Source organism: Takifugu flavidus, chromosome 1 (assembly GCF_003711565.1).
Source record: "Takifugu flavidus isolate HTHZ2018 chromosome 1, ASM371156v2, whole genome shotgun sequence".
In the NCBI taxonomy this organism is placed as follows: Eukaryota; Metazoa; Chordata; class Actinopteri; order Tetraodontiformes; family Tetraodontidae; genus Takifugu; species Takifugu flavidus.
Genome location: NC_079520.1, coordinates 23,554,330 through 23,580,249, shown reverse-complemented (window position 1 = coordinate 23,580,249; position 25,920 = coordinate 23,554,330). Strand labels below are relative to the sequence as shown.

At 44.9% G+C, this 25,920-nt stretch overlaps 1 protein-coding gene across 26 annotated transcripts in view; it reads left to right on the top strand.

Moving 5' to 3' along the window:
* Positions 1-24,631, top strand: part of tcf7l2 (transcription factor 7 like 2) — a 77,637-nt gene extending 53,006 nt beyond the window's left edge. For 3 of the 26 annotated variants that reach the window (XM_057032093.1, XM_057031983.1, XM_057032048.1), the window contains 10 exons: positions 8,826-8,958; positions 10,976-11,078; positions 11,974-12,060; positions 15,867-16,007; positions 16,096-16,258; positions 16,364-16,471; positions 17,074-17,140; positions 17,879-17,929; positions 19,175-19,247; positions 22,331-24,631. In XM_057032093.1, coding sequence (XP_056888073.1) covers positions 8,826-8,958; positions 10,976-11,078; positions 11,974-12,060; positions 15,867-16,007; positions 16,096-16,258; positions 16,364-16,471; positions 17,074-17,140; positions 17,879-17,929; positions 19,175-19,247; positions 22,331-22,775 — 1,371 coding nt within the window. In that variant the 3' untranslated portion in view covers positions 22,776-24,631. Of the gene's footprint in view, positions 1-2,627; positions 2,790-8,825; positions 8,959-10,975; positions 11,079-11,973; positions 12,061-15,866; positions 16,008-16,095; positions 16,259-16,363; positions 16,472-17,073; positions 17,141-17,878; positions 17,930-19,174; positions 19,248-19,760; positions 19,834-20,370; positions 20,432-22,330 lie in introns of those variants that run through there. The other 23 variants (XM_057032030.1, XM_057032100.1, XM_057032075.1 and 20 more) reach the window with 18 other exon arrangements.
* The last annotated feature ends 1,289 nt before the right edge of the window (positions 24,632-25,920 follow it).

Sequence of the window (25,920 nt, the reverse complement as noted above, 5' to 3'; positions counted from 1 at the left end):
ACCGACGGGCTGGACTGAGGGGCAGTGTGGCTGCGCCTCCGCGTTGCCCCGGATCGGAATCCAAACTGCGCCTTTTTCTTTTTTTTAACTTATCGGGTTTTTATGGCTGCCGTTTGTGTTTGTGTGTGTTTTTTCTTTTAATTTTGTGTTTAATTTAGTGTGACTAGTGGTGAATGGAGCGTGGCTAGTTGTGGGGATTAATGACATGACGAGAGACACCCCGCTGCTTGAGTTTAGCCAAGTTAGGGCAACTCCTATAGACGGCACTTCACCACCTTTATGTCTGCCAAGCCGCTGAATGAAAGCCTTTCTCTTTTTTCCCCTCTTTTTGTTGTTCTTTCAACTTATCAAAGAAAGAGATGGACACAAAAGAGCTTATTGGGGGGGATATGAAGATGGGCGAGGGGGAAAGAGGGAGTCCCGTTCAGATGCGGAGGAGAGCAGCGGAGCCTGCCTGTTTGTCTGAAATCATGAGGGGGCTGAGAGGGAACAACCAGCTCTGGCCGTCTCTCTCCTCCGTCGGACCTACGGTGCCGAGTCGCTCCAGCATACCTTGGCTCTCGCCCGGTCCTTCGGCCGTTCTGTCTTATCGGCTTAGCCCATCGGGCTTTGGCGAGGGGGGCTGCCGTAGACGAGGTGCTGCCCCCCAGTGGATTAGTGGCTGACATGGTGGTGGGAGTCTGCTTGGAGTCTGTGCACTACCACGAGTGCCAGCATGCTTGTTTTAACCAGGAACCGAGCAGCATCACAAATACAGCTCTTTTAAATGGTAAGACTTTTCCACGTTTTAATTATTCTTCCTCTTGTTTTCACGCTGCATGTTTTGCTTGAATATTGTGTTTGGGGTGGCTTTATTCACTGATATTTTTCCTGGGCTTTTTTGGTAATTTATAACACTTATGTTGCTAAGTGACAGTTTGACAATTTAGATAATGAAAGGCAGCGTTTGATTGCTTTGTCTTGACAGCCTGACAGGGGTGGATTATTGTAGTACATCAAAACAAATTGCATTCATTTTTAATATTATTTATATTAAAAAGCAATTATATTGAATCCTATTGATTGCTGATTGTTCCATTTAGAACAATTTAGAATATTATTTCTTGTATTTAAGTTTAAGCCGTTTTAAGTGCATGTCTAATCTGCTGTGAGCTTCGGTGCTTCTAAATCGCACTTGATGTGTAATATCGAAGATTTTGTTTTAAAACCTGGATATTATTTTTATGAATAACCTGATTATGAGCAGTTTATTTACAGTTGCCCTAAAGTAAGATAAGCAAGCGGGTGGTTTTATTATGAAAAGCATTTGTTTTTATTTTATTTTAATTTTCGCAAAGTTTGAATTTGGTTTATTTTGCAGAAGATTTTTTTTTAATTTTTTGTTTTTTTTGGGGGGGGGGGTGTCATGCATTTGTGGATCTCGCGCTAACATTTCAGACAGTGGCGTATTGCCCCCCCACCACCACCACCACCACCTCTTTGCTCTCTTTTGGCATTGATGCCATTGTGGCTCTGTGATTGGGAGCTGTCCATCACTTGCTGGTGAACTGGCAGTGTACTTAAGAAAGTGCACGTGGGACAAAAGGAGATGGCAGGAGTGTGGCAGGCCCCCTCAATGGAGGGAGGGAAGGCAATTAGCCACCGCCTTGTCGGACCTCTTTTACTTGTCAAACCGAAGCCCCCGTGTTATTGTCCGGGCTGTGTAAGGGACATTCCCAGGGCTTTGTTTTGGCTTTAAGGGCCTTGGGACTCCTTGCTGCAGGCCAGGGGAAGAGCGGCGTCCCATCAGTGACAGACAGCCAGAGCGAATACAGCAGAAAAGAGGAAGAAGAAAAAAATACAGTCATGGTGTGTTTAGAAAAGGGGCTCTTATTTAACTACTGCGAACTTTTAAATTTGATTTTTTTTTATCTGCATTTAATTTTATTTTTTTTAGCCAAAAAACAGTTAAATCTGATCAGTTATTTCCTTTTCTTCTTATATTATCTGCTTCAAAATAAATGAAAGTGGACTGGTTTGACATGGGCACTATAAATATTTAATTTGTCAGGGTAATTATCGGGGTCCAGGTCGTTAAAAAAAACAAAACACAACTGTGCTAATTTTATAGGATGTTAAAAATAAAAATAAATCCGATGCCAAAACTGGAAAATATTTATTTAATCTAAGTTTTGAAATCTGCATTTATTGCCCATTCTTTAATTTGAAAATAATAATTAAAAAAAGATAATAGTTCAGGTGGAAATGAAGAGGGTTTTTTTTTACTAGCTATTTAAAAAAATTAAAGAAATTTTTGGAAAATGCTTCATTTATTATTATCTAAAAATAAGACGGTGAATGTTTGATGAAATTCCCGAGCGTTCCAGCTTGTCTGTAGGTGTGTGTGCGCGCACGGACAGGCAGCAGATCAGTGGAATTTGCACACGCCTGTTGGAGGAAGTCGTGACCGTGCAAAGCCTGTCGTTTGACTTCGCTCTTCGCACGTATAATAGATTTGAAGGCGAAATAGTTGCAGAGAGAACAGCGGGGAGTTGAGGATGGCGAGGAGGGGCTTGAGGCCTTGTTCACATGAACCTTGAATGGAGACGGAATCGGGGGGGGTGGGAGTTAAGAGAAGAATTGTTCTCCGCTCTAAGGTATTGTTCAAAAAAATGCGCGAGGGAGGGGAGGGGACACAAAAAGGAGTGCGGCGAAAGGTGCGTGTCAGAGTGAAGACTTTCTCTCCCTCTCCTTTTGGTTTACCCCCCTCGCAAAGTGGGTATGAAGAGGGGACTGTCAGCATCACAAAGGTAAAGTGACTGTTGGCCACACTTTGCTGAGCCTGCCCTCCTTTTGTGTGTGTTCTTGTGTCCTGTTGCCTTTCTTTTTCTTCTCTCTCGCTCTCTCTCTCTCTCTCTCTCTCTCCCTCCTCTTTGTCTCCATCTCTCACCCCGCTCACTTTACCTTGTAGCCAAAGCGTTTCAAGCTGCCAGTTGGTCTCTGGGCATCCTGGAGGCACAGCAGAGCCCACACACACATACACACACATACCCTGAGAAGCACATACAGAACCAACGTCCAGCAGGGATTTGGGTAATAACTGATTTTGTAAGTGTGTGTGTGTGTGTTTGTGAGTTCATATATATTTTTTGCTCGTAGGTAGAGCTGTGCAGTTCTGAACATCTGCTCCGAGTAATTTCTCCTTCTCTGTATGAATCACTCGTACTTATTGTCATCGGCGTAAAAACTTTGACCTAGAAAGAAGAGGAGTCCGCGGGGCCTGCTGTGGTTAGATTGGAGGATTGATTTAACCATTTTAAATTGAAGACTATGGCGACTGCGTACCAGAAACTAGACCTCAGAGAACCTGGGCAACAATGATTAGCAGGGCCAGGTGCAGAGACAGGAGGGGACGGTGAGCCCACACGTACGCCACGAAAAAGTCGCGCACAGTGAAGGAAACAGACAAAGAAGGTGGAGAAGCGGCCAAGAGAAGCAAAAGATCTTCTCCCTAGTGTAGAGAGAGAAGGAGAATCTGGAGGTGGAAGGAGGAGGAGACGGGGGCAAGGGTGGGACCGCAGGGGTCATGTACCCGTGGAATCAAGCTGGAGGAGATGGGAGCCAAGTTAGGAGTTCTGGGCCCCTGGCTTTCTCTCCTCCAGCAGGTGGCCCGCTGGCCCCTCAGTCTGAGCAGCTGGGTGAGTAACTGCACGGCTACCTCTCGTCTTCTCTGTTTCTCTCACTCTGACAGGTTGTTGTTAGGGTGGAGGGAGCAGATATTTGGACGGCGAGAGCTTCGGACATCTGATAAAACAATCTCCTCTCTGGAAAAGTTTTGTTTACGTGTGTGCAGCACCTAAAAGCCTGAGAGGCCTGAATAATAAATGTCATAACTGCACTTGCAGATTGATTTTTAAGATTCAGTACTCCCCCCCCCCCAAAAAAAAAGAGATTCTCTGGAGAGGGAAATAATTTACTCAACAAAACAGGACTTGATGGGGCTTGTGTCTTAAAATGTTAAATAAGATTTCAATAACCTGCACGATATTAACATAGTCCTTTGTTAATGTCGACGTCCTATTCAAATTCGTAATCGCTCGGCTTTCAGATATAATTCTGGGGGGCTGATTGCATTTCAAAAGGCAGAATTCAGTCTGGCTCTTAACGCTGTTACACAATATCACCTCTTGGAGAAGCCCCTTTAACTCAGGTATGAGAGCTCAAGAGGGTGTTTACACGTTCCTTAAGAGGCGATTTGTCGAATACAGAATACAACAGTTGCCGCCAAACAGCACTTCATATTTAAACTATTTGTGCGCGCCGTCGTATTTATCCCTGACATATCCGCAATGTGTCCTTTCTTCCATTCTATTTGATGTGCCGACTATCAAAGATGGGAAGCGAAAATAAACGGTGACGGAACGACTTGAGTGCCAGCGAAGAGAGCAGTAGGATGGGGAGCAAAGGCTCTGGCCCACATAATATTTTTGTTCCTCGCTGTGATCAAGCAGTCGGCGTGTCACTGCAGCAAAGTGAATAGATTAACTTTTAAATATACTGTGGTCTCAGGAGCCCCTAGCCCTCAGAGATGCATCTTCACTGCAAGAGAAAACTGATCAACACCTCCATATCTGCTTTTAAAATCCCTTCGCTCCTCCTCCATAATTCCCAGGTTCTCTATATTGTGCTAATGATTAACCAAGAAATATTAATTCTGAAATATAGCAGGTTTTTTTTTAAAAATCAGTGTGGCATGCTGGAGGATCTGGGCTCTGATAAGCCTTTAATTTGTCAGAGAATTTCATATTCCATCAACGTTAATCTCTGAGCATTCCTTTAGATTGTCGGGTGGAATCCGAAGGATAGATTTTTCTAAGGGCTACTAATGTGTGTGTGTGTGTGTGTGTGTGTGTGTGTGTGTGTGTGTGTGTGAGCGCGCAGGTTTGGTACGGTATCAGCTCCACGTAGAGACGAGGCTCTTTAGCCTGAAGGGGGCACTCTGCTCCCCTTATAGGGGAAAAAAAAACAGTTGTGGGTATAAACACATTTCAACAAGTCGGAATGGAAATGGTATGGGATGATTGACTGAGCCGGCTTCGGGGCAATTGATGTTTTCGCTCAAATCAACGCGCACATGCGAATACGTGTGCACAGCTTATGACGCTTTCTCTAGTGGTTGTGTAGAGTTTATTTTTTTATTTATTTTTTGATGTGCCTTGGATGTGGGCCACTTGCATGCTCCGGCAGATTTTTCTGCTTGCTGTGGAATTTGGAGGTCTGAGAGGGACCCTCCATCCATCACCGCACTGTCATCCGCATGTCTTGCTCCTCTGTTGCTGGCTTCCCTTCCCCTGCCCTGGCCTCACTACAGCTCATTAGCACCCCGCGAGCTGTTGTGACAACTCATCATATCATGACATAAAGCAGAGAGACGGAGACTCCAGCCCTCACACCCAGCCGCCCCCTGGGGCCACAAGGTCACCACCTTTACATTTAGGGCTCAAATTGGCCCTGCGAGGTGCCACCAAGCGGAAATGCAAGGCCAACAGCTTTTTCCTGTCCGGCCTCCACCTCTCTGTCTCCCCCTCCAGCTTTGTTTCACTCTGTCCTGCTGTCACCTTCTCAACCCCTCAGCTGCCTCCTCACCCCCTGACACCCCCCCACATTCTCTCCAGAGATGTTTCAAAACCTCCTTTATTTGTCCAAGTCCCAAACACTTCTCTTACCAGTTAATATAGAAAACATTTTACTTTGAAGACATGCTGGTTGATGACAAGATTGTGGTTTTCAAATATATATATGTAGACAAATTGGTGTAAAAGTATTGCAGACAATAGGCCTTTTTTTAACTGTGACGCTATCGATGCATAGAAGAGGTGGGAAAGAATAGAGCCGAGACAATACTAACAACTTCGTCGGAGGAGCCAAATGTTCCGTTTGTGTCTGCTCTTCTTAAATGTGCTGCCTGCACTTCACAGCGCTGGCCTTTCACAGCAGCAGGCGCCGTATGTGTCCTGGATACGGAAGGAGTCAATGTGCTGCTTATTGATGTTTGTGCTCTGAGATTCTTCTGCGGGGTCTTATGAGTGCAAAGTTTCTTTTTTCGGCTTGAGCATCACAGCCGTGACTACAGAGGACTTTTTCTTCTATATTTGTTTGTTGTAATGACGGAGGTGGTGGGAAGGATGCAAACCAGTGGGGGTGTCAGGGCAGGAAGTGTTCTTTATTTTCCCCTGGCTTTTGTAAAGAGCCGAGCCTCCCACGTTGCGTGCTTTTGTTTCTCCTAATCTCTGTGGGGTCCGCGTGGCTTAAGAGCGTCATGTAGAACTACCCCTGGACTTGTATTGTCCCACGTCGGGCACGGGGGTGGGACAGGTGCTGGCCTTTCTTTTTGTGGGGACCACCAGGTCCTGCCTTGACGTCAATGGGACACAAAATGGATCTGTTGCAAATGTGTTCAGAAGGCATGTTAAAATGAGTAGAAGGAAAAGCAGGTAAATCTGAAGACGACATTGGCGAAAACATCAGGTTTACTAAGATATCTTATTTTCGTCATGTTTGTTTCACATTCAGCCAGTTTCTGTTGGGTGGCTGGCTCTACCCAGTGGTAAATAAATAACTGCTTGGAAAATGTCAATATTATTTCCACCTCTGAAACCGCTCAGCTAGGCCACTTATGAAGTTCTCCAGAGACTTGAAAGTGGTAGTTGGCGGGAGCAATGCTAATCAATTTTATATTGCTCGATCTGAAGTCGGTAACCAAATCTTATATGGATACAGCAAAGTTTTGGCCACATCGCCTCCTTTGAGTCCTGAAGGTTCCCGTTTGCCTCGCTTTCGAGGTTGGATGGACACTTTTCAACCGCAAGTGACTGATGTAAATCAGCTGCCTTCGAGCTCTGTCTGTCATCCCCTCCCTCTCTCAGCCACATGCACCCTGTGTGACGCCCTCCGTCTAAATGTGGACTCAGTGGTTGGACATTTTGAACTGTCTTCTGAATGGCTGAGGCCCCTGGACAAAAGAATTCTTTTAAATGGTCACTAAAGCTTCTCAGCACCAAGAGATGAAGGATTGACAACATTCTTTCACATCATTACCCCAGGGAGGAGCGAGGAGTTATGGAGGAGGAGGTTAGGAGGTGAAGATAGCAGTGGGACAAGAGAGGGTTGGAAGACAGAGCCACCTTCTAGCATTCAGCTGCAGACTCATCAATTGTCACAACCCCCCCCATCTAAATCCTCAGTGTTTTTTGTTTTTTACACCCGTTCTTTTTTCTTTCTTTTTTTTGCATCTATTCTACATGTGCTGCTCAGATTGGGAGCCTCCACGCAGCGAGGAGGTTTATGTTTCTTTTTAATGAATCCCTTTCCACCCACCCCCTACACGCAAACACACATACGCCCCTCCTCAACCCCGCTCTCCTCCTCGCCTCCGTAGCCTTTTCAGCTCAGGGCTGTGAATGAGTCCCAAGAGTCTCTCTGCCTCCCTGGAGTTCTGCTGGGGTTCATTAATCTTTCATTGGGACCACGGCAATAGGGAATGCCCCCCACCCCCTCCAGTTCCCCACTAGCGCCAATGCTGGATTTAGGTCTAGGTGGCCAAGCTTGCGCGAGGCCGTACAGATGGACAAATTCAAGTGCACTGTGGCTTTTTAGCAAGTGTCTCTAAATGGACCGTCAGTGTATTTGGCCTGAACTCACAAAGATAATTAGCTTGTAGCATTTGTCCTGCACTACCTCCAAGGCTTTTTATTTGTTTTGCCAATGAGCATTGGGCAACAACTCAGGTTTGCCCCCCCCCACCAATGTCTAGTCTCATTTATGTTAAGTCTATCACAGTGCGCCACAGTGTGTGTGTGTGTGAGTATATATATGTATACACTTTTTTTTAAGTGTATACATATAAGTCACTAATGAGGTGTATGGCCTATGAGAAAGATTGAGTGTACACTCACATTGGTGTGCCCCCCCCAAACATATCAAGCATGTTATGATAAGCCTGATTAGTGCTGCTTCTTTGACTGCCGAGGGCAGGATAAGGACGTGTGGGTAAAGAGGCGAGAGCAGCCTCTTCCACCAGCATAATCGACAGCGCTGCTCTAATCTGGTTATCTTGTGGTCGGGGGACTGCTCGTGTGTTAGTGTCTGTCTCTGGCCTGATGAGACAGGCTGAGCTCCGGTTAACACAAGGGGCCCACGGCAGCACACCCCTAAAGCTCCACTGTAATCTTTGGGTAATTGAAAAAAAGGGGGCCTGCACCACTTAGGCACACAAAGAGAAGATTACATAGCTAAAACTAATTTGGCAAAAATGCAGAAATGGATTTTCAGACCCTCCTCCTCTCTTCTAACCCTTTTATCACAATACACCCCTACCCTTCATGAACTGGACCCTGAGGGGAATAGATGAGGCAAAGGGGAGAACAGGAGGGGGGCGGCCGAGACGAGCGGGAGCTGGCTGGAGCTGCTAATGGCTCTGGATTTGCACGCGCAGCCTTGATTTTGTGGTTTACACATGATCGATTACTTCACTGCAGCTGCGGTTAAAAAAGTGCCTCATCACACATCAGGCCCAAATGTGAGCTGGCACCCCTCAAAGCCATGTAGATTGGGTTACCAGATTCCAGAGTGACACCACAGAAGTGTTTTTAATTACAAACCACATTATTTTCACTGCGGCTTGGTGGTTTGGCACCTCAAGGATACCCAGAATTCTGTAGCTCCTGTTTCCAAGTGCCTGCAGACCAAGCTGTAATTGTGTGGCAAGAGCCTTAAAGACCCCTTCACTTGGATGTTAATACTTCGACCATTTTGTTTCCCCTTTCTTGTCTTCCTCTTTCTCTCAGTCTAATAAGGTTCCAGTGGTACAGCACCCTCACCATGTGCACCCTCTCACACCTCTGATCACCTACAGCAATGAGCACTTCACACCGGGGAACCCCCCACCTCACCTACAGACAGACGTGGATCCCAAAACAGGTAAAATGTCATTTCACTCCTTTAGAGTTTGAATTTCTCATTCAAAGTCGAGCACACGTGCTACTGGATGCTACAAACAGTGATAGAAGTGGGTTTTTTGTAGAATGTCAGAAACTTCTGAGCACATTTCTGAAAACAAGTTGTGCAACCTTAGATGAGCTGTGTCACCTCTTTGCACTGATGGGCGTGTAAATGTTTTATTATGCCTTACTGCCACAGCTCAGATATGCTCGGATATTAAGAGATATGTACGTCTAGATGGCGTCTGTCTGTCTGCAGGAACCTTGTAAGCACACAAGATTAGATACCACAATATGGTGCTCGTGATTGAATAGCAGCTGTTGGGTAAGAGTGGCTGTATTGTTCACTTAAGTCCTATTTAAACTTGATAAAACATGCATTGCTTATATTGCCACCTCAGAACCAGTGACAAACTACAGCACATTTGTGCTCACGCGCTGCTGATTGATTTAGCTAACATGGTCAAAAAAACCCCACAGTTTGGCATCAGGGGCGAAACAAAAATTTGGAGGAAAAAAAAGGAATTTAACAAACAACTACCGCTGCTCGTGATGTCGGTTTGCTGAGGCTCAAAACAATTCAGGCTCTGTGGTTGGACTTCCAAATACCACAGATCAGGAAAGGCACAGGAGGCCTCGTGGCTGTCTGCAATGATGACTGTGCTTGAGGACACAGAAAAGGGGAGGCATAGGGTCCTTGAGTGCGCAAGTTCTTCATCTTCTCGGCAATTCTATTGAACTCCAAGATCATCTTGACCCAGCACTCTATTTTGTCAGCCATCATTCAGCCTAGCTTTTTCAGCTTGATGTGTTTTCAGTGTGAGGAATAATTTCATGGTTTCCATTGGTTTTTGCTGTATTTAATCGTTTAGGTAAGAATGCTGGTCTTTGCAAAGGGGAAATAATGTGCCAGCTGCTGTTTAATGCAGTGCTTAATGGGGCTGCTTAATTGGGCTCAGTGTTTAATTAATTAATGAGCTTTATTAGTTCTTCAGTGCTGAGTGCTGATGGGATAATGTTTCCTTTTTAATAAACCCGGCCTTTGTTAAAACACTGCGCTACAGTCCCGAAAATTGCCAGACAGCATTTTGTCTGTCGGTATTAGAATCTCTCTCAAAAGTCCAGGATTTATCCTGGATCGACTGCAGACTTTGGGTGTAACTATTAATACGGGCCAAAATCTGATCCATGAAGTTATCTAGCTGTAATTCAGCCATATTGGCGCAGGTATCAGCAACAGATGCATAGACAGCCAGATGTGCATTTCTAACACACAGCTGCCCCCCCCCCCACACACACACACAAACACGCACACACACCTTCTTAGCTTGAATTCTTTAAACCATTTACACAACACCAAAAGTCTATTAAGCCTGGGGGATGACAAAGAAGCATATAATTTATATAAAATCGAAGTGTCAGTAACAAGCCAAAACCCAAACACACAGATCGTACTTCAACAGTACATTTTCAGCCGACGATCGCACTGCTCCTTTAGGTTTATTTCTGTAAGGCAGGTGGCATTTCATTTCCATAGCCAATATTCAGGATAAATCAGAGAGAATCAACCTTGTAGTCGCATATAAGCAGCCCTCTGATCACATTGAAGGGTTTAATTATATCGCTGTGTTTTGTTAACTTCTAAACCCTCGTCATTTTATATCATTAGAGCTGAATCAGTAGACAAATGCGACAAGAATCACGTTGGTGTTTTCTCCTCACCTCTCTCGCCTCTGCCTCTTCTAACACATTGTGCCGCCGCCGCCTCAAAGGCCTTTGATCAGGAAGTGTGATTTAGAACTGTGTACATGCGAGCAACAAGCCCTCATCCTCCTCCTCTTCCTCCCATCTGCACTCCTGTGATGTTTTCCCCATTCAGATGTGTGAATGTCTCTGCAAAGAATGAATTCGGCGCTAACAAAGATTCGGTTCTCGCTCTCGCCTCTGTCATCATGTCCGTCCACCTCCTCTGTACTCTTGTCATCTTTCTTCCACAGGAATTCCAAGGCCTCCACATCCTCCAGATATATCTCCTTATTACCCACTGTCACCAGGCACTGTCGGCCAAATCCCCCATCCGTTAGGATGGCTAGTACCACAGTAAGCAGATACATTTTTACCACTCCTTTTGTCTTAAAGGTGTTAAGAAAAGGACTGAGCATCAGCCAAATATTGCTCCTTTGTTTTGGTTTTATAGTTGAATGGATGCGTTGTGCAATTTTATGCAAGAAATGGTAGCCGTCTGCCTCCTCGCGGTCCTCTCAGACGACCCTGATACATGAACCTCCTGCCAAGCCATCGCTTTTGGGGCTCAGCAGCCCAACGATGGCTTCCCCAGGCTCTCGCCAACCACAACTTACTTTGTGGCATATACTATTTTGCATGTCTGCGTCTGGTCCAATTAGAGCAATGAACTGTGATTGCCTGTATTTTACCCATAATTCCACAAGGGGTCTTTCCCTTGGTAACTCTTGTCAACACTTGTTAATATGACAAAAGGCTACAAATTAAGCTCTGTTAATTTAATGTTTTCTCACCGCGATCTAAATACCGAGAGAGGCCCTGAGCGCAGCCATGGCGCCCTTTGATTTGCTGCACTTTATTTTGGTATAAATTTACATTCATTATTGTTTGTCTTTGAATGTGTAGACCTCAATTAGCGTGATGGCTCCATTAAAGAGACCCGCGCTTCGTCTTTAATTATCACAACAAAACACCTAGTTCCAGCTTGGGGAGGAACAGGGCCCCACTCTGTCGACACCGAGTGAAGGGTTATGAAATTTAATTAGCCATAGCTATCAAGATTTGTGCCATTCAAATTGTTTGGAGTTTTCCTCCCTTTGATCCGCGCTCTGCAATCCCCTAGATTTTTGTCCTGATCAAATGAGAATAAAGAGACCCACGGTAGGGAGAAGAGAGACAGAAGGCTTTTACCTCTTCCATCAGCCTTGCTGCTTTACCTATGTGTCTTTCTTCTTTCCATCCTCTTTTCTAGGCAAGGTCAACCTGTTTATCCAATCACAACAGGGGGATTTAGACACCCCTACCCCACTGCGCTCACTGTCAACGCATCCATGTCAAGGTGAGTTGAGCATTAGGAAATACACACACGCACACACACACAATTGCATGTTTTCTATTGGAGGTGATGGCAAAGCACAGTCAACACACACTCGCGCGCGCACACACATCCGGAGACACTCAGAAGCAACTTCTCCCTTAAGGAGAAGAGCTCTCACTCCCCATCCCTGTGTTCAAAAGGCCAATTCTCCCGTGTGGGGCTCCAGCGAGCATGCTCAAATATTAATTATATTTATCATTTTCTAATGAGGCCCCTGAAGAACATTTACCCCCGCCACATGTCAAGCTGCTCTGAAATGAGTGGGGGCATGTCCTTGCTGTGAGTTGGAACAGCAACACAGATAAACAAACATGGCAACACTTTGAAGGGGGCGCGCTGATGTAAAGCCGGGCCCTGACACTTGGCTCGCGCATCGACATGCCGCATTAGGGTCCAGTTTGGGCTCTGGTATGGACATTACTGCACCCATGGGGGGTGTATGTGTAATTGTTGCCATCTTTTGTGTGTGCATTTGTGATTGTTAGTGTTTACTCCTACTACTTATTCCCTTGAGGGGTTTGAACCTAGGATATTGATGATATAAATGACTAAAAGGTCTTAAATTTGTTGGTCTGTAGGAGCCAGATTGCAGCCACACAAAAAAACAAACGCCTCGTTGCTCCACTTGTGCCTCCTCCTCCACCTCCTCCTTCTCCTCCGCCATGTGGGACTTCAGGGATAGGAGCTGCTTTACAGTCTAGGGACAAGAACTAGAGTTGGTTTAATTACGGCCTGATTGGGAGAGCATTTTCTGAGGGGGGAGCAATTTTATACCCCTCTGTCGCTGATGGATTACAGTTCCTTTCCTCCCCCAGAAAAACCATTTCCCTGCTTTTCACTCAGATTTGCCCCTCACATCTCAGGTGCAAATGGGTCAAATGGGTGATCTGCCCAAACATGGCATCTGGCAGCAGAGCTCAGACGACCTGGGCTTTAAGTGACTGCTAATTTGGCTCCTTAATGACAGCCTCTACATTATGATGATCTTATTTCCAGCATAGTTAATTGAATATACTGGCCGGGGTGTAGAGGGGGGGCTAGCTATGGGGAAGAGCTAATGCACTGTGATGAGGGCCCTAATTGAATTAGTATAACTGAATAGATGGAGTGCTCTGGGAGATCTCTGGAGAATGGGAGGGTTTAACACATCACCCAAAAAGACACCCCCCCCCCTCCACCATCATGAAGAAAAGACATCCTAAATTGTGACTTTGAGGGAATGAATAAAAATGAGGCTTAATTGTATCCGCAGAATAGCCACAGTCGTCACACGCTGCCTGCAGCCACTCGGTTTTTGTTTCAAGAACAGACCAGACTGCAGCGATAACTCGGAGGGTTTGTAGCGGCCGAGCGAATGAAAGTGAAAGACGTCCCGGCCTTGTAGTCCTGTCAGGGGCCACTTCTTTGCAGGGGCGCGCTGTTTCCTTTTTCCTCCCATGTGCCGTAGCCGGGACCGAATTAGGATTCTGGGGATGAATGTGGTACCTGGTCCGGCAATGAGCACCTTACACGTCGGTGCTGTTAAAAAATGCATCTTGGTTGGACGGGAGGAAAGAGCCAAGGAGAGTTGAGACGGTCAGTGGAACAAATGAAAGACACGATTTAGATAATGGCTTCGGAGCCAGTGCAGGTCGCCTACATTGTGTGTGTATGAGACAGGTGAGGAAGTGTGAAGGCCCCTTGTGCTTAAAGCTGCCCTTTGATATGTCTCTCCCCCCCCCCATTCCGCTCCCTCTCTTTTTCTCCGGGTTGGAGAGAAGCGCACCAACCTGGTCATTATACATTAAACAGGCTGGGGCTGCTGCATCACACCGGCAATTAAATGGCACTAGCTGACACGATGCTTGCTATGCCAGTGACCCCCCCACCAGCCAGCCGTACCTTTCAGATTGAGACATAGAAGCCCCAGGGTTGGAGGTAGGGGTGGGTGGCTGGGGCGGTGCGGGGGGGGTGGGGTTTACCACGTCTTCCTCTCTGTGTTGGTTAAATTGGACCAAGGTGCGCCTTTCCACTGATGAGCTTAGATGATGGTGATGAGGATGCCCCTGTGCTTCAAAGGGACGGCCGTCATGTTTTAACCATAACCTGTGCCGTGCGGTGGGGGGGGGGGGGGGGGGGGAGCGAGGGAGTATGGAGGTGGTGAGGGGACAGGGAGGAGGAGAAGAGATGATGAAGTAGGAGAAGAAGTAGATCTTGAAACAGTGGAAATTTTAACAAGTGCAGGGGGAGGGGGAGGTGGGGGGGGGGGGGGGTGAGCAGTGTGACCGAGGACAACGCAGCACCCCTAATGATGGGTGATATGCAGCAACTGCTGCTGAGCTCCCCATCAACGGATGACATGGCACAAACACCCATGTCAGTGATGAAGAGGGGAGAGGAGGGGGGAAAAATGGAAAGAGTTTGAGGGGGGAGCGCACTGGCACTCCCCTGAGATGGCCTCCAACAGAAAGTAGTTGTTCCTGGCGAGTTTATCCTCATCATTATATTCTGGCTCGGAGCCATGCAGCCAGACACAGTCGGATAATGAGCTGCTTTTAAAAAAAAAAAGAGGGAGAGAGAGAGAGAATCATTCCCTTTTTCCTCTTTCTTCATCCTTCTCTTACATGTGTGTGGTCATGTGGAGTTTGGACTGTAAACATGCAGCTCGAGCAGCATGTTCATTCACTCAAATATCCCAGCGTCAATAATTAGTGTTGTGCGTTGGAACAGACACCCCCTCTGACTGGCTGTTTTGTGTCCGGGGTTACCTTTTTAATAAATAAAGGGATTCTGGTCCCTGGAACAGTTGGAGATAATGAAATGATGATAGGAGGGGGGATGTCAGGAGATAAAAATGTCAGAGCTGCTGACAGTGCTGATTTTGCATAAAAGAATAGGAGGGAGGCAAATGAAGACCCTCTACCTGAAGTGAAGATACCCAACTTTGATAAACCATTTTAATCCAGTTGGCAGTATTTCTTGATCAGAGATACGAGTTCCCCCAATTCTGACATTTTCATATCAATGTAACTGCACCAAAAACACAAATACTGATGAATTGGATGAGTGGAATAATCCCATTGGCCTTTCGGTGTCTGTGTCCCTCAAATCTTATTGGACACCACTTGCTGAGCTTCTAAAGGTGTCAACTGCTAATCCAGGTGTAAAGCCCCCCCCCAAGCCTGAATGTGAGGGGTGAATGAGCTTAATCAGCACCGATATGTGTCTGGAGCGACTATAATAAGAGCTCAGGGTGCAACAGGCGCTCAAAGAAACTAAATTAAATCTAGTATGTGCTTTGCTATCTGTATTCACCACTCAAATGTTTCTTTTTTTTCTGTCCAAAGTGGGATTTAAGGGATTTATCCTTGCATGGGGGTTCTTACCGTTGCATAGTGAGAAGCATAATCTGAGTTGGACTCTGCAATGAAATATTATTGACCTTCTTATGCATTTTGAGTTGTAAAATGTTCAAACATTATTATGTCTAGAACTTGGTTTGTTGTCTGTATTCAACACTCAACTTTTTCTACTTAAAATGTTTTTTAAAAGATTTGTCCTCACATGCAATTCTAACTAGTTTCGTGTTGTAAAAAGTTTCAATTGTTTGCGGATAATAATGCAGAATTTAGCTTCTTAGTAGTTTTTGGATGTTTTTTTATGTGTAATCATGTCGTCTTATGACTGTTTCATTTCTTAAAAAAAAAAAGAATTAATTTTTTTTTAGCCTTGTTTACATGTGCTTCATTTTCTCATTTCACCCGTGTCAATTCTGACGATTTACACAGTCTTCTGTCCTCTAGGTTCCCCCCACACATGGTGCCCCCTCACCACAGTTTGCACACCACGGGCATCCCACATCCAGCCATCGTCACGCCCAACGTCAAGCAGGAATCCACCCACAGTGACATCAACTCCCTCAACAGCTCGTGAGTAGCCTTAATCCTACCGCCGGTTCGGTCTCAGCCACGGTGGGCCGGCGCCACACTCACCTTCCCGCCCTCTTGTCCTCCGCAGGAAACAGTCAGACTCCAAGAAGGAACCGGAGAAAAAGAAAGAGGTCCACATAAAGAAACCCCTGAACGCCTTCATGCTTTATATGAAGGAAATGCGGGCCAAGGTGGTGGCGGAGTGTACACTGAAGGAAAGCGCCGCCATCAACCAAATCCTGGGGCGGAGGGTAAGATCGGGGCAGGATTTTGGCAGGGGAGGACCCGTTTGGCCCAGTTAAGCCCCGAACCGACATATCTAAGCATATTTTCGTGTGTTGTTTCCGGTGTCACAGTGGCACGCCCTATCACGGGAGGAGCAGGCCAAGTATTATGAGCTGGCCAGGAAAGAGCGACAGCTTCACATGCAGCTGTATCCGGGCTGGTCAGCACGAGACAACTATGTAAGTTTTTAAGTTTACAAGTTTTAACAGCCGGTTCTCTCCCCCCGACTCATTAGGTGACACTACCGGGATGAGCGCTCGAATTTCCACCTTTTTGTAGACGTACGTCTTTAATTTGTGTGAACGTCTGGCCGTGACGTAAACATGCAAGTCCGATAAATGTCTTCGGACCCTGGACGGTGCCCCGACAGACAGGCGCACTAATTCTCTTCACATTTTTAGCCCGTTTTGGGTTTATGAAGCTCACCAGACTCTTCCCCGAATAGCCTTAGAGAAGTCTGTCTTCCGAACCAGAAGCTCGTCAAAACATGTCTAGATGCTCAAAGAACTGAGGAAAATGAGAGAGTGAGGGGGAAAAAAAGATTACAGAAAAAGAAGAAAGATCAGAAAAGAGGAGGAGGAGGCGGAGGGAGGATTCTACTCTGGCCTGCAGTGGCTGTAACAAACCGGAGGGCAGAGATGAGGGGGGAAAAAGGCAGATAAAGAATGAATAAATAAATAAGTAAACACAAAGATGAGTTCTCTGTTTCATGTTTTGGGCATTCTGCAGTATAATAACTAAGGTTCCTGTCTGTGGCTATTTTTTTTCTTTCTATTTTTTGTCGGCTAACCAACAGGGGAAAAGGAAGAAGAGAAAAAGGGAAAAGCAGCAGCAAGCAGAGGGCAATGGTAAGTGAGCTGCAATTATCTCTCATATTAGAAGAACCCCATCATGTGTCGGGCAGATGTGACATTTTGCAAGATAAAAGTCAAACAATTTTTCTGTTAGAGTTCTTTTGTGAGTGTGTGTTATTGTGCCTGGCTTTTTTTTTTCTTTTCTTTTTTTTTTTTGGTATAGTTATGCTACCCAATGCAATATTTAAATGGTAGAGTTGCCTGGTAGACCCCCCCCCCTCCCATTTTCCCCTAGCCTTCCCTAGCTAATAACTGAATATGCATGACCCTCCACTTCTCCTCACCTCCCCTCTTGACACCCTTCTCCTCTCCTCCTCCTCCCCCCACCCACTTTTGCCCCTTAGCATTGTGGTATTGTGATATGTATGTTTTGAGAATGTGAAGTTGAAGCATTAACAGTGTTGTGTGCGTGGCCCTGTTTTATAATGCCTGTGCCCTGCAGATAGATCACACTACTGTGTGTGTGTGTGTGTGTGCGTGTGTGTGTGTGTGTGAGCTTGCTTGCTGGGCTGCCCCTTGCTTGCTTTTATGCATGCTTTTATATCAACACAAGACCAATCCTCTCCATCTTAAAATTAAGGAGGTTTGCTGTTTCTATGATTGCTCTCCTTCCATTCTCATGATTCACTGATTGTGTTGTGAGGAAAAATGGCAACTTGTTATCATGTATTTAGCGCTCGTTTGGTGACGGATCTCTTCTTGAAGGCCTCTCTATTTGTTCTTTTTTTTCAGAACACAGAGAATATTTTCCAAACCCTTGCCTTTCACTCCCTCCGATTACAGGTGCTAATGACATTTTAAGTATTAAATTACTAACATGTTTATATTTCTTTTATATATTCACATATGTATATCAGTGAATGTTTATTATTAAAGCAGTTTTAGGTTTTTTTCGCTGTTTGCTGCTTTCCTCTTCTTTAAATGTTTCAATTATATATTTTATATGACTTTAATCTAGCTTACATTTCATCTACCTCCATTTATTCATGCTTCTGTTTAGCATTAAAGCGTTTTCTCTAATTAAGCATAATCATTATTCAACTCTCTAGAACTTGATATGTAAGATAAAAGATTTGTTTTGGAGTATGACCTGAGATTAATGATGTCAGGGTAAACCTCCTTAATCTGTAGGCTTCAGTTGCTGTACCCGTGTCTATAGGCTAGCATGAGGTTGGCTTACTTCCCCTCTAAAGCTGCGACTGCTCCAACCAGACCTGGACTCAAACAGCACAGTATTCGGTGGTCACTCTGCTCTACCTGCTCCAGCCGGTCAGAGCTTAGAATGTAATGGTGACGGCCTTTTGAGCAGCTGATCAGAATCAGAATCAGAAGCAGAAGCAGAAGCAGATTTATTGCCATTGTTCATGTAATACACAGTATTACACAAACTAGGAATTTGTCTTGGTGAGACGCTGCGACATTCAACATAAAGAAGACCACACTAGAATAAGATAAATAAAATAAAAATAAGACATATATACAGTATATACATAAATAGTAAGTGGTAAGAGTAAGTGGTAAGATGGCGGACAGTCCAGCCGTTTGATGTCAGGTCTCGTGAGCAGGTTCCAGCCTGTTTTTAATCCTCTCCCTGGCTAGAACTAACTTGCTGCAGTGCTATTTTAACAGTCTACCGCTGCTCAGTCCTTGACCTTTAACCCTGTCCATATTTGCTCTATTTAGATCAACTCAGCACTTCTTTTCTTCAGCTTCAGCTCTAATTTAGATTAACTGACTGAAAGCAGGCAGCTGCCTCTACGTAAACCCGTTCATTTGCACGTTTTTGATTGTCACTAATGTCTAAAACACTCGTGTTTTCACCTTTGCGCGAAAAGGCAGACTTGAGAATGGCTTTCATTGGGTTCAGGGGAGGGGTTTCTTGCTCAACCATCCACTGCCGAGCTTCATAGATTCACTGTTACCTGTTTTTTTTCTCCTTATTTCTCTCCTCTTTGGGATTTCTGTTGCTTATGGTTTTGGTTCTATTTCCTCTCTCTGCTGGCTTCCCCCTCCTTGTCGCGGCGTCAGACCTGAGCGCCCCTAAGAAGTGTCGAGCGCGCTTTGGGCTCGATCAACAGAATAACTGGTGTGGCCCGTGCAGGTGTGTATGGTGTGTGCTTGCACAGGCCGGGGCCAGGTGAAGGCTGGCTAACTGTACACTGAGACTTCCTCCTTTGCTCTCCGCTACTGCCTTTCCTTCCTCTTCCCCCTGCCTCGTGTCTGTTCCGCCAGAACTCTCAGCTTCCTCCAGCCATGTCCTGCCGGTCTATCTCTAGGTTCTCACTCTGTGGTTTTTATTTTTTAACCTCTTTTTGGGGAACTAGGGTTTTTACCAGTGTATGCCAGAGTGTTTGTGTGAATGGTGTCTGTGTGTTTAATATTTGGAAGGAGTTACAGGGGTTTTATTACAGGATATCAGAAATCTAAAACTGGCAGGTTTGGGCTTGGAGGATCTGATGGCTTAGTCGTAATGATGGAGAATATCCCAGTGTTGCCAGCCTGAACCTAAGCCCTGGCCACATGTTTTTGTCTGTGCAATGACGTGTCCATTTTCTTTTCTTTTTTGTTTTGTTGTCTCTGTGTGTGTGTTTGTGTCGACCTGTTCGGCTAACAGATGCAAATACCCCAAAGAAGTGTCGTGCCTTGTTCGGGCTTGACCAGCTGAGTTTATGGTGCAAACCATGCAGGTATTACTGCTGTAGAACCAATGGGAGGAAGACATCCTCAAAGAGCACCTTCTTCTCCTTGATTATTACACACTGTGCCTCTAAAACACAGCTCCCTCCGTGTGGTAACAGATGGCAAACTCTTTTGCTCCGTTCTCCACACCGAGGAACTTCCTGCTATAAATTCCGTCTCAGCAATTTTCCTCATATATCTTGGTCCAAGCCCAGTGGCAGAAAATGGATTTCCAAATGAGATTACCAAATATTTGATCGCAAACGGAAACCTACTCGAGATTTCCCGATGTAAATTTGGAGGCACCTTTCTACCAAGCCGACCGGTCGAAATCCATTTTCTCCCCAGGCTGTGGCTGATTCCCTTCCATCCTAACTGTTGTGTTTGTTCTAATTGGCGTCCTTTTTTTTTTTTTTTTAATAACAATGTAATGCTTAAAAATTTAGCCCTGCTTTCTCTGAGGGCCTGCTCAGTGACACTCTTTTCTGTGCCCTCTTCCTCCTCCTCCTCTTCCTCCAAACTCCTCTTCGATAACCCTTACTTAGTCCCTACCTGTTGTCTTTCTGTTCTGACACAAGCAGTCTTTGAATTGGGAATATTTTCATGGTAGGTATTTGTTTCTGCTAAGTACTGATTCTTTGTGTCGCCCTGTCCTCTCAACTGCAACACATTGTTTGTTTCTCCACATTTCATCGGTTCTGATCATTCAGTCGATCCAAAATTCGAACTATTGCTGTCTTTCAACCGGCACCACACTCACCCACAGCGCTCCCCGCGTTTCCACTCAGCTCTCTTACCCCCCTGCCCCCCCCCTCCTTCCCAGATGACGCCCACAATATGAGAAACACTGCATTATTCCTTAAACAATAATAGAGGATCATAAGTTCAGGATAAGCGCGATAATTTAGTCTTCGTCTTCGGAGTCCAGAGGTTAAAAGTTCTCTCTGGGCTCCATTTCCTAAAAGATGCATCTGGTGTAATTTCCCCCGAGACGAGGAAATCAATAACGTACACAGGCACATACGATGAATCGATACGTCTGTTAAAAAATGGATATTAGCTCATTTGTTGCAGCTTGACGGACAGTTATCAGGAGCGAGACGAGCATATAGTAGCCAGTGGATAGTCTTCACCGGCCAGCGTTCCCCTAGTTCCACCGCGATCTCCAGATTTCAGCTGTGTTGTAGTGTCTGGTGTTGTGTGCTTGTTCTGTTGAACCCCCGCTCTTTCATCCGAGAGCGCGAGGCTTCCTGACTCCTCTCATGTGATGTGCCGATGTCCCTCTTCCTTTTGTTTTCCAGTAATCTGCTCTCTCTTCCTAGTTAGAGAGAATAGTGCCCCATTTAAATGATTTTGTTGTGACAGCATTTAGAATAGTAGGATTGTAAAACCTTCTTAATGCAGGTTAGTCCTCTCTTTACACATCTGTCTGTCCCTGAGTCTTAAATGCTAAAAACCTCTGGCCTTTAGGCATTCTCCTAAATGGAGAGCTGAGAAAGGTCACTCTCAGGGTCACGGTGAAGCTGCGGTGTGCAGAGATTCCCCCTTAACCAAACCTGAACGCGCAGAAGAGTCACCATAGATCGCCCCAACACACCCTCGCTCCCTCATCGGGGGTTCTGCCGAGCGCAAACGGGTCTGGCCTCCGGACTCGGCAGGCAAGGAAGGGAGAGGGTCCCAACCCCAGGCAGGAATGCAAACACAATGCCCTGACCCCTCATCCACACACACTTGTGTCTGTGGGGCAGAAAAACAGGGTAGTGTGGATCTTGTTGACTCTTGCCTCGCATCCAAACTCCATCACAAACTCCATCACCCCGGGAGACACGATACTAAAGCCCAGATCGTGAAGAAAGAGCTCTGGTAGCTTTAAATTGCTAAAGAAACCCCCAACTCTGAGCTAAAAAGGATTTGTTTCTAGGCAGGGAGCAACATTACATCTAACCTGCTTCATGGTGTCCTCATGCTCATCTCTGTGTGCTTCTTATTTCCCTCTCGTCTTCCCGAGCTCTTCGCTTCATCGCTGTCCTGTCTGGTGGTTGTCTGTTCAGAACTCGATCAACCTTTCTTGTCTTTCCTCTTAGCACAAGCCACATGGAGCTATTTAAATGCACCTGAAAAGTACAGATCGCTGGAATCGGTGATCATTTTCCACCGCAAACAGGAAGTGACCAACCCATTGAGTGGGGTTTTAAATTTTAAATGGCATTTCGTCGATTTTTTTTTATAAAATCAAAGAGATGAACACACCGAACATGTGAGCAAATTTTAGCCTGTTTAATTACTGTAACAGCTAAATTATTTGAGTGCTTCAGCTTACAGTTTAGAGCTGTGGCTGTGGAGTTTCCAGCAGCCGGTCACTAGGGGGCAGCGCCATCTTTTGGCCTCCCTTTTGGGGTGTTCTTTTATTCAATTGGAAGGTGCATTTAAGGCAGCTGTGCTAAGAGGCGATGCAGTTTGAAGAAGTGAAATTAAAAATGTTTTTTCTCTCACTTTGTCCTCCAGGAGAAAAAAAAAGTGCATTCGCTACATCCAAGGTGAAGGCAGCTGTGCCAGTCCTCCCTCTACGGACGGAAGCTTACTAGACTCCCCCCCATCCTCCCCCTCCTCAGTGGTTCCCTCCCCCTCCCCAAAAGAGTCCAAACCTCAGACTGAACAAATGCAACCTCTCTCACTGACTATGAAACCGGCCCACCAGCCACTCCACCACCCGCACCTCCTGGCTGGGCCCACGCCACCTTTAGTTCAACTGGAAAACTCCGCTGCAGCTAGCAAAACGCCCGGCGCCTCCTCCCACAACGGAGCCCTGGAACACGTCGACGTCTCGTCCTCGCGGCAGCGGGGCTCCTCTGTGGTGCCCTCAATGGCCCGGCCATCGGCATCGCTGTGTCATTCCCAATCGCTCCTCCCCGCTCAGCCTCTGTCGCTAGTGACCAAGTCTATAGAATAGTCGACCCTATTCTGCGCTCTTTTCTAGCTCTGCACTCACCTTTCTAAGCCCTCCCTGTGCTATATTTCACTTGACGTCAGATTCTTTTTCTGTTTCTGTGCCACGAGGCTTTGAAATTTTAGTTGTTTTATTAAAAGTTCATTGGTCAATATTTGACCCATCATTATCAAAAAAAAATCTAATTATTATTAAAAAAAAAAAAAGATACGAGCTGTAGTATAGCTTTGTGAATCTGCCAAAATTTTTATGAATCTTGTTTTTGTCTTTTTTTTGTAGTGTTAAACAGTGCAAACAGAAAAAAAAATATTTAGTTCAACTTCAAAAATGTTTAAAAGACGGATATTATGGCTAGGTTATTCATTGAGCCCTTTTTCTCGAAAGAGTTGGTTCTTCTGGTTTATTTGTATTAAATACGAGCTTGCGAACCAATCAGTTGACATCTGTTGAAACTGAAGGAGGGCAACGAGGCTAGCGGCGGCACCTCTTTGAGGAACAACTTTAATTGTGATGTTACTTGTTCTTGTTCAAATGTACAGAATTATGGGAAGGGGGGGGATCTTACTGTGTTAAATATGCATTCTTCCACTGCGTTGTCTTTTTTTCGTTGTTGTTTACCTTTGGGGAGGAGTCGGGCAAGTTGGGTGGGGTCAGGGGGAGGTCGGGGTGGGAGGGTTAAGGGTTATTAAATTCAAAATGTCACAACGCTAGGACCAGTAGTATTTATTGCTTTAGAGATTGCTTGTTGTATCTTGTACGTGTCTCTTTTTCAGATTTGTTTTCTTAAAACATTGTACAAATATTTTTTCTTAAGGTAAGCGACTTATATATGAATGATCAATTTTTACAAGGAGGTTTTAAAAAGGCTGATGTTCTTTTGGGATTTTTTTAGTTTTTTTGTTTTGTTTTGTTTTTTCCTTTCGTTTTTTTGTCATTTCCTTTCCTCGCTAAAAACCTGGATTCCACCCAGTGTACTGTGTAGATCTCATGAACAGAAGTATGCACAACTTCATTTCCAGAAATGCGTCTATAAGCCATTTTACAAAAAGAAGAAAAGATAAACTTGAAACAGTAGACAGTGGGTACCGTGTCTTCAGTAGTCGGAAAAAGTGTCTGAAGCCTGTCTTTTTTTCAATTGCACAGTCACATCTCTCAGACTGCAGATTCGTGTACAGATTTTTCCGTGCCAAATTTTGTGATAACTCGCTGCCCCCTCTGAACCATTCTGTAGGGAATTTTTTGTTTTGTTTTTGTTTTGCTGTTGTTTGTTTTTTAATTTGATACCATTCTTTTGCTGTGACGTTACATAGATTGCTATGTATGTAGTATAAATGTTGCTATAACAAATGTGTTTGGTAGCAAATTGTCAAATATTAAAATTTAAACTTAATAAAAAGGCGAACATCATACTGTATAAACCCACAAGGGCCAAATTATGTATATTAGGAGGTTCATAAAAAACTATTAAATACAAAAAAAAAACACAAACTGCCACTTTTAAGTACACTACTACATATAGGTAGATAGAAAAAAATAGGCATGTTGATGTTGCAAGAGGCTGTAAAAAAAGCTACAAGAGAATCATCCACTCGGTGCCATTGTAGTTGACATGACGCGACTGTAATCTGTCGATTTCTTCTCTGGTTTATTAAGATGCTAATGATAAATAGTTTGAATGTTTCCTTAACGGCTGTGATGTTCCTGTTCTATTTTATGCTCTTATTCTTTTGTTTGTTTGTTTTTCCTGTTATTTTAAATGGTTCCAAAACCATGTTTTTTTGTAATGAATAAATGTTTATGCTGTACAGTCTCTGTAGCATGCAGTTCTGTATTAATAAAAGCAACTTAGTATGTGCAAATCTCTGTCCCTCTTTCTGTGGAGCACACGAGGGGAAGGGCGCATCAGATGCAAGCATGGCGGCTCGTAGGTGCAGAGCGGCAGCGTAGCCTCGTGGTTTCACGAACATTTACAAAGGCAGCAATAAAAACTACCGTGCATCACATGCCATTCAATTTCCTGGAACATTCAGTGATTAAAAAATGTATCCAAGCACACAATATTAAAAATATTGTATTAATACCTACATAGAAGCTCCGCACTGCTCGGATCAACACTTTTCAAGGCTTGAACAATTGGCCACTTTCCTACAGAGCCAGTTACGCCACAGATGTGCACCACATCAGCTGAATGCGATGCATTTGTGATGTTTATCCCTGGATTAAGTCCTTTTAATCAGAGATACAGACTGTGAGAGGACACTCATGCAGGCATGTGGAGACCATGCAAAGGCCACATAGAAAGACTCTGGAAGGGAACCCAGAGAGTCTTAGTTTCAAGTGTACCATTTAACAACCACGTGACATCGGCCAAACCTTGGCCTTTCCTCTGTCATTGGATTAATGATAAGGGATAATTAAATGGTCTCTATTGGGACATCCTCTATTCTCTTGCATTCATATATACTTGGAGGTCAGAGGTCAGGATTAGCTCCAATACAGTGGAGAGGTATTAACAATCTACTAAAGCACTTGTAGCTTTGTATTACTGCACTGCGGTTTACAGAGCGCTCATCATTTACCCATTAGGAACTGTTTTATCCAGGCTTCATCCAGGCTTCTGGATTATCCTCATTTCCTGCATCGACACACCTGTACAAGCACTGCCACTTTCAGAACTGTTTATGTTTCCAAATGTACTTTTCTTTCCTGTGTTAGAAAAAGCACAAAGGCAACACAATCCAGGGAAGCCAGCTGAATTGTGTCGTACGGGTCAGTCTGCATCTTACAGCGGCAGGGAATTGTTGTTTTAGTCATTAGAATTTTGCTGAATCCAGTGTAGGTGAAGCACAGCATATGTGTTGCACAAACACAACCTATACTGCGATGTAGAATATGGAGCAAATAATAGTCGAGGGGGGAGGATTCAGTGTCAATCAAGCCATCTTTGTATGCTATAGGCACACTTAATGCATTTGTGTGGACTATATCCTTGAACTGTACATCTATTGTACTGTATAACATGTGAGCGTCCGTGATTCAGCTTCTGCCTTTCAAGGGGGAGGAAAGGCGTATACAAGCATATATACGGAGCAAGCATTGTTTCATTTGTTATTCTAAAGAAGAGAAATGAATCCATCTGACCCTGTCC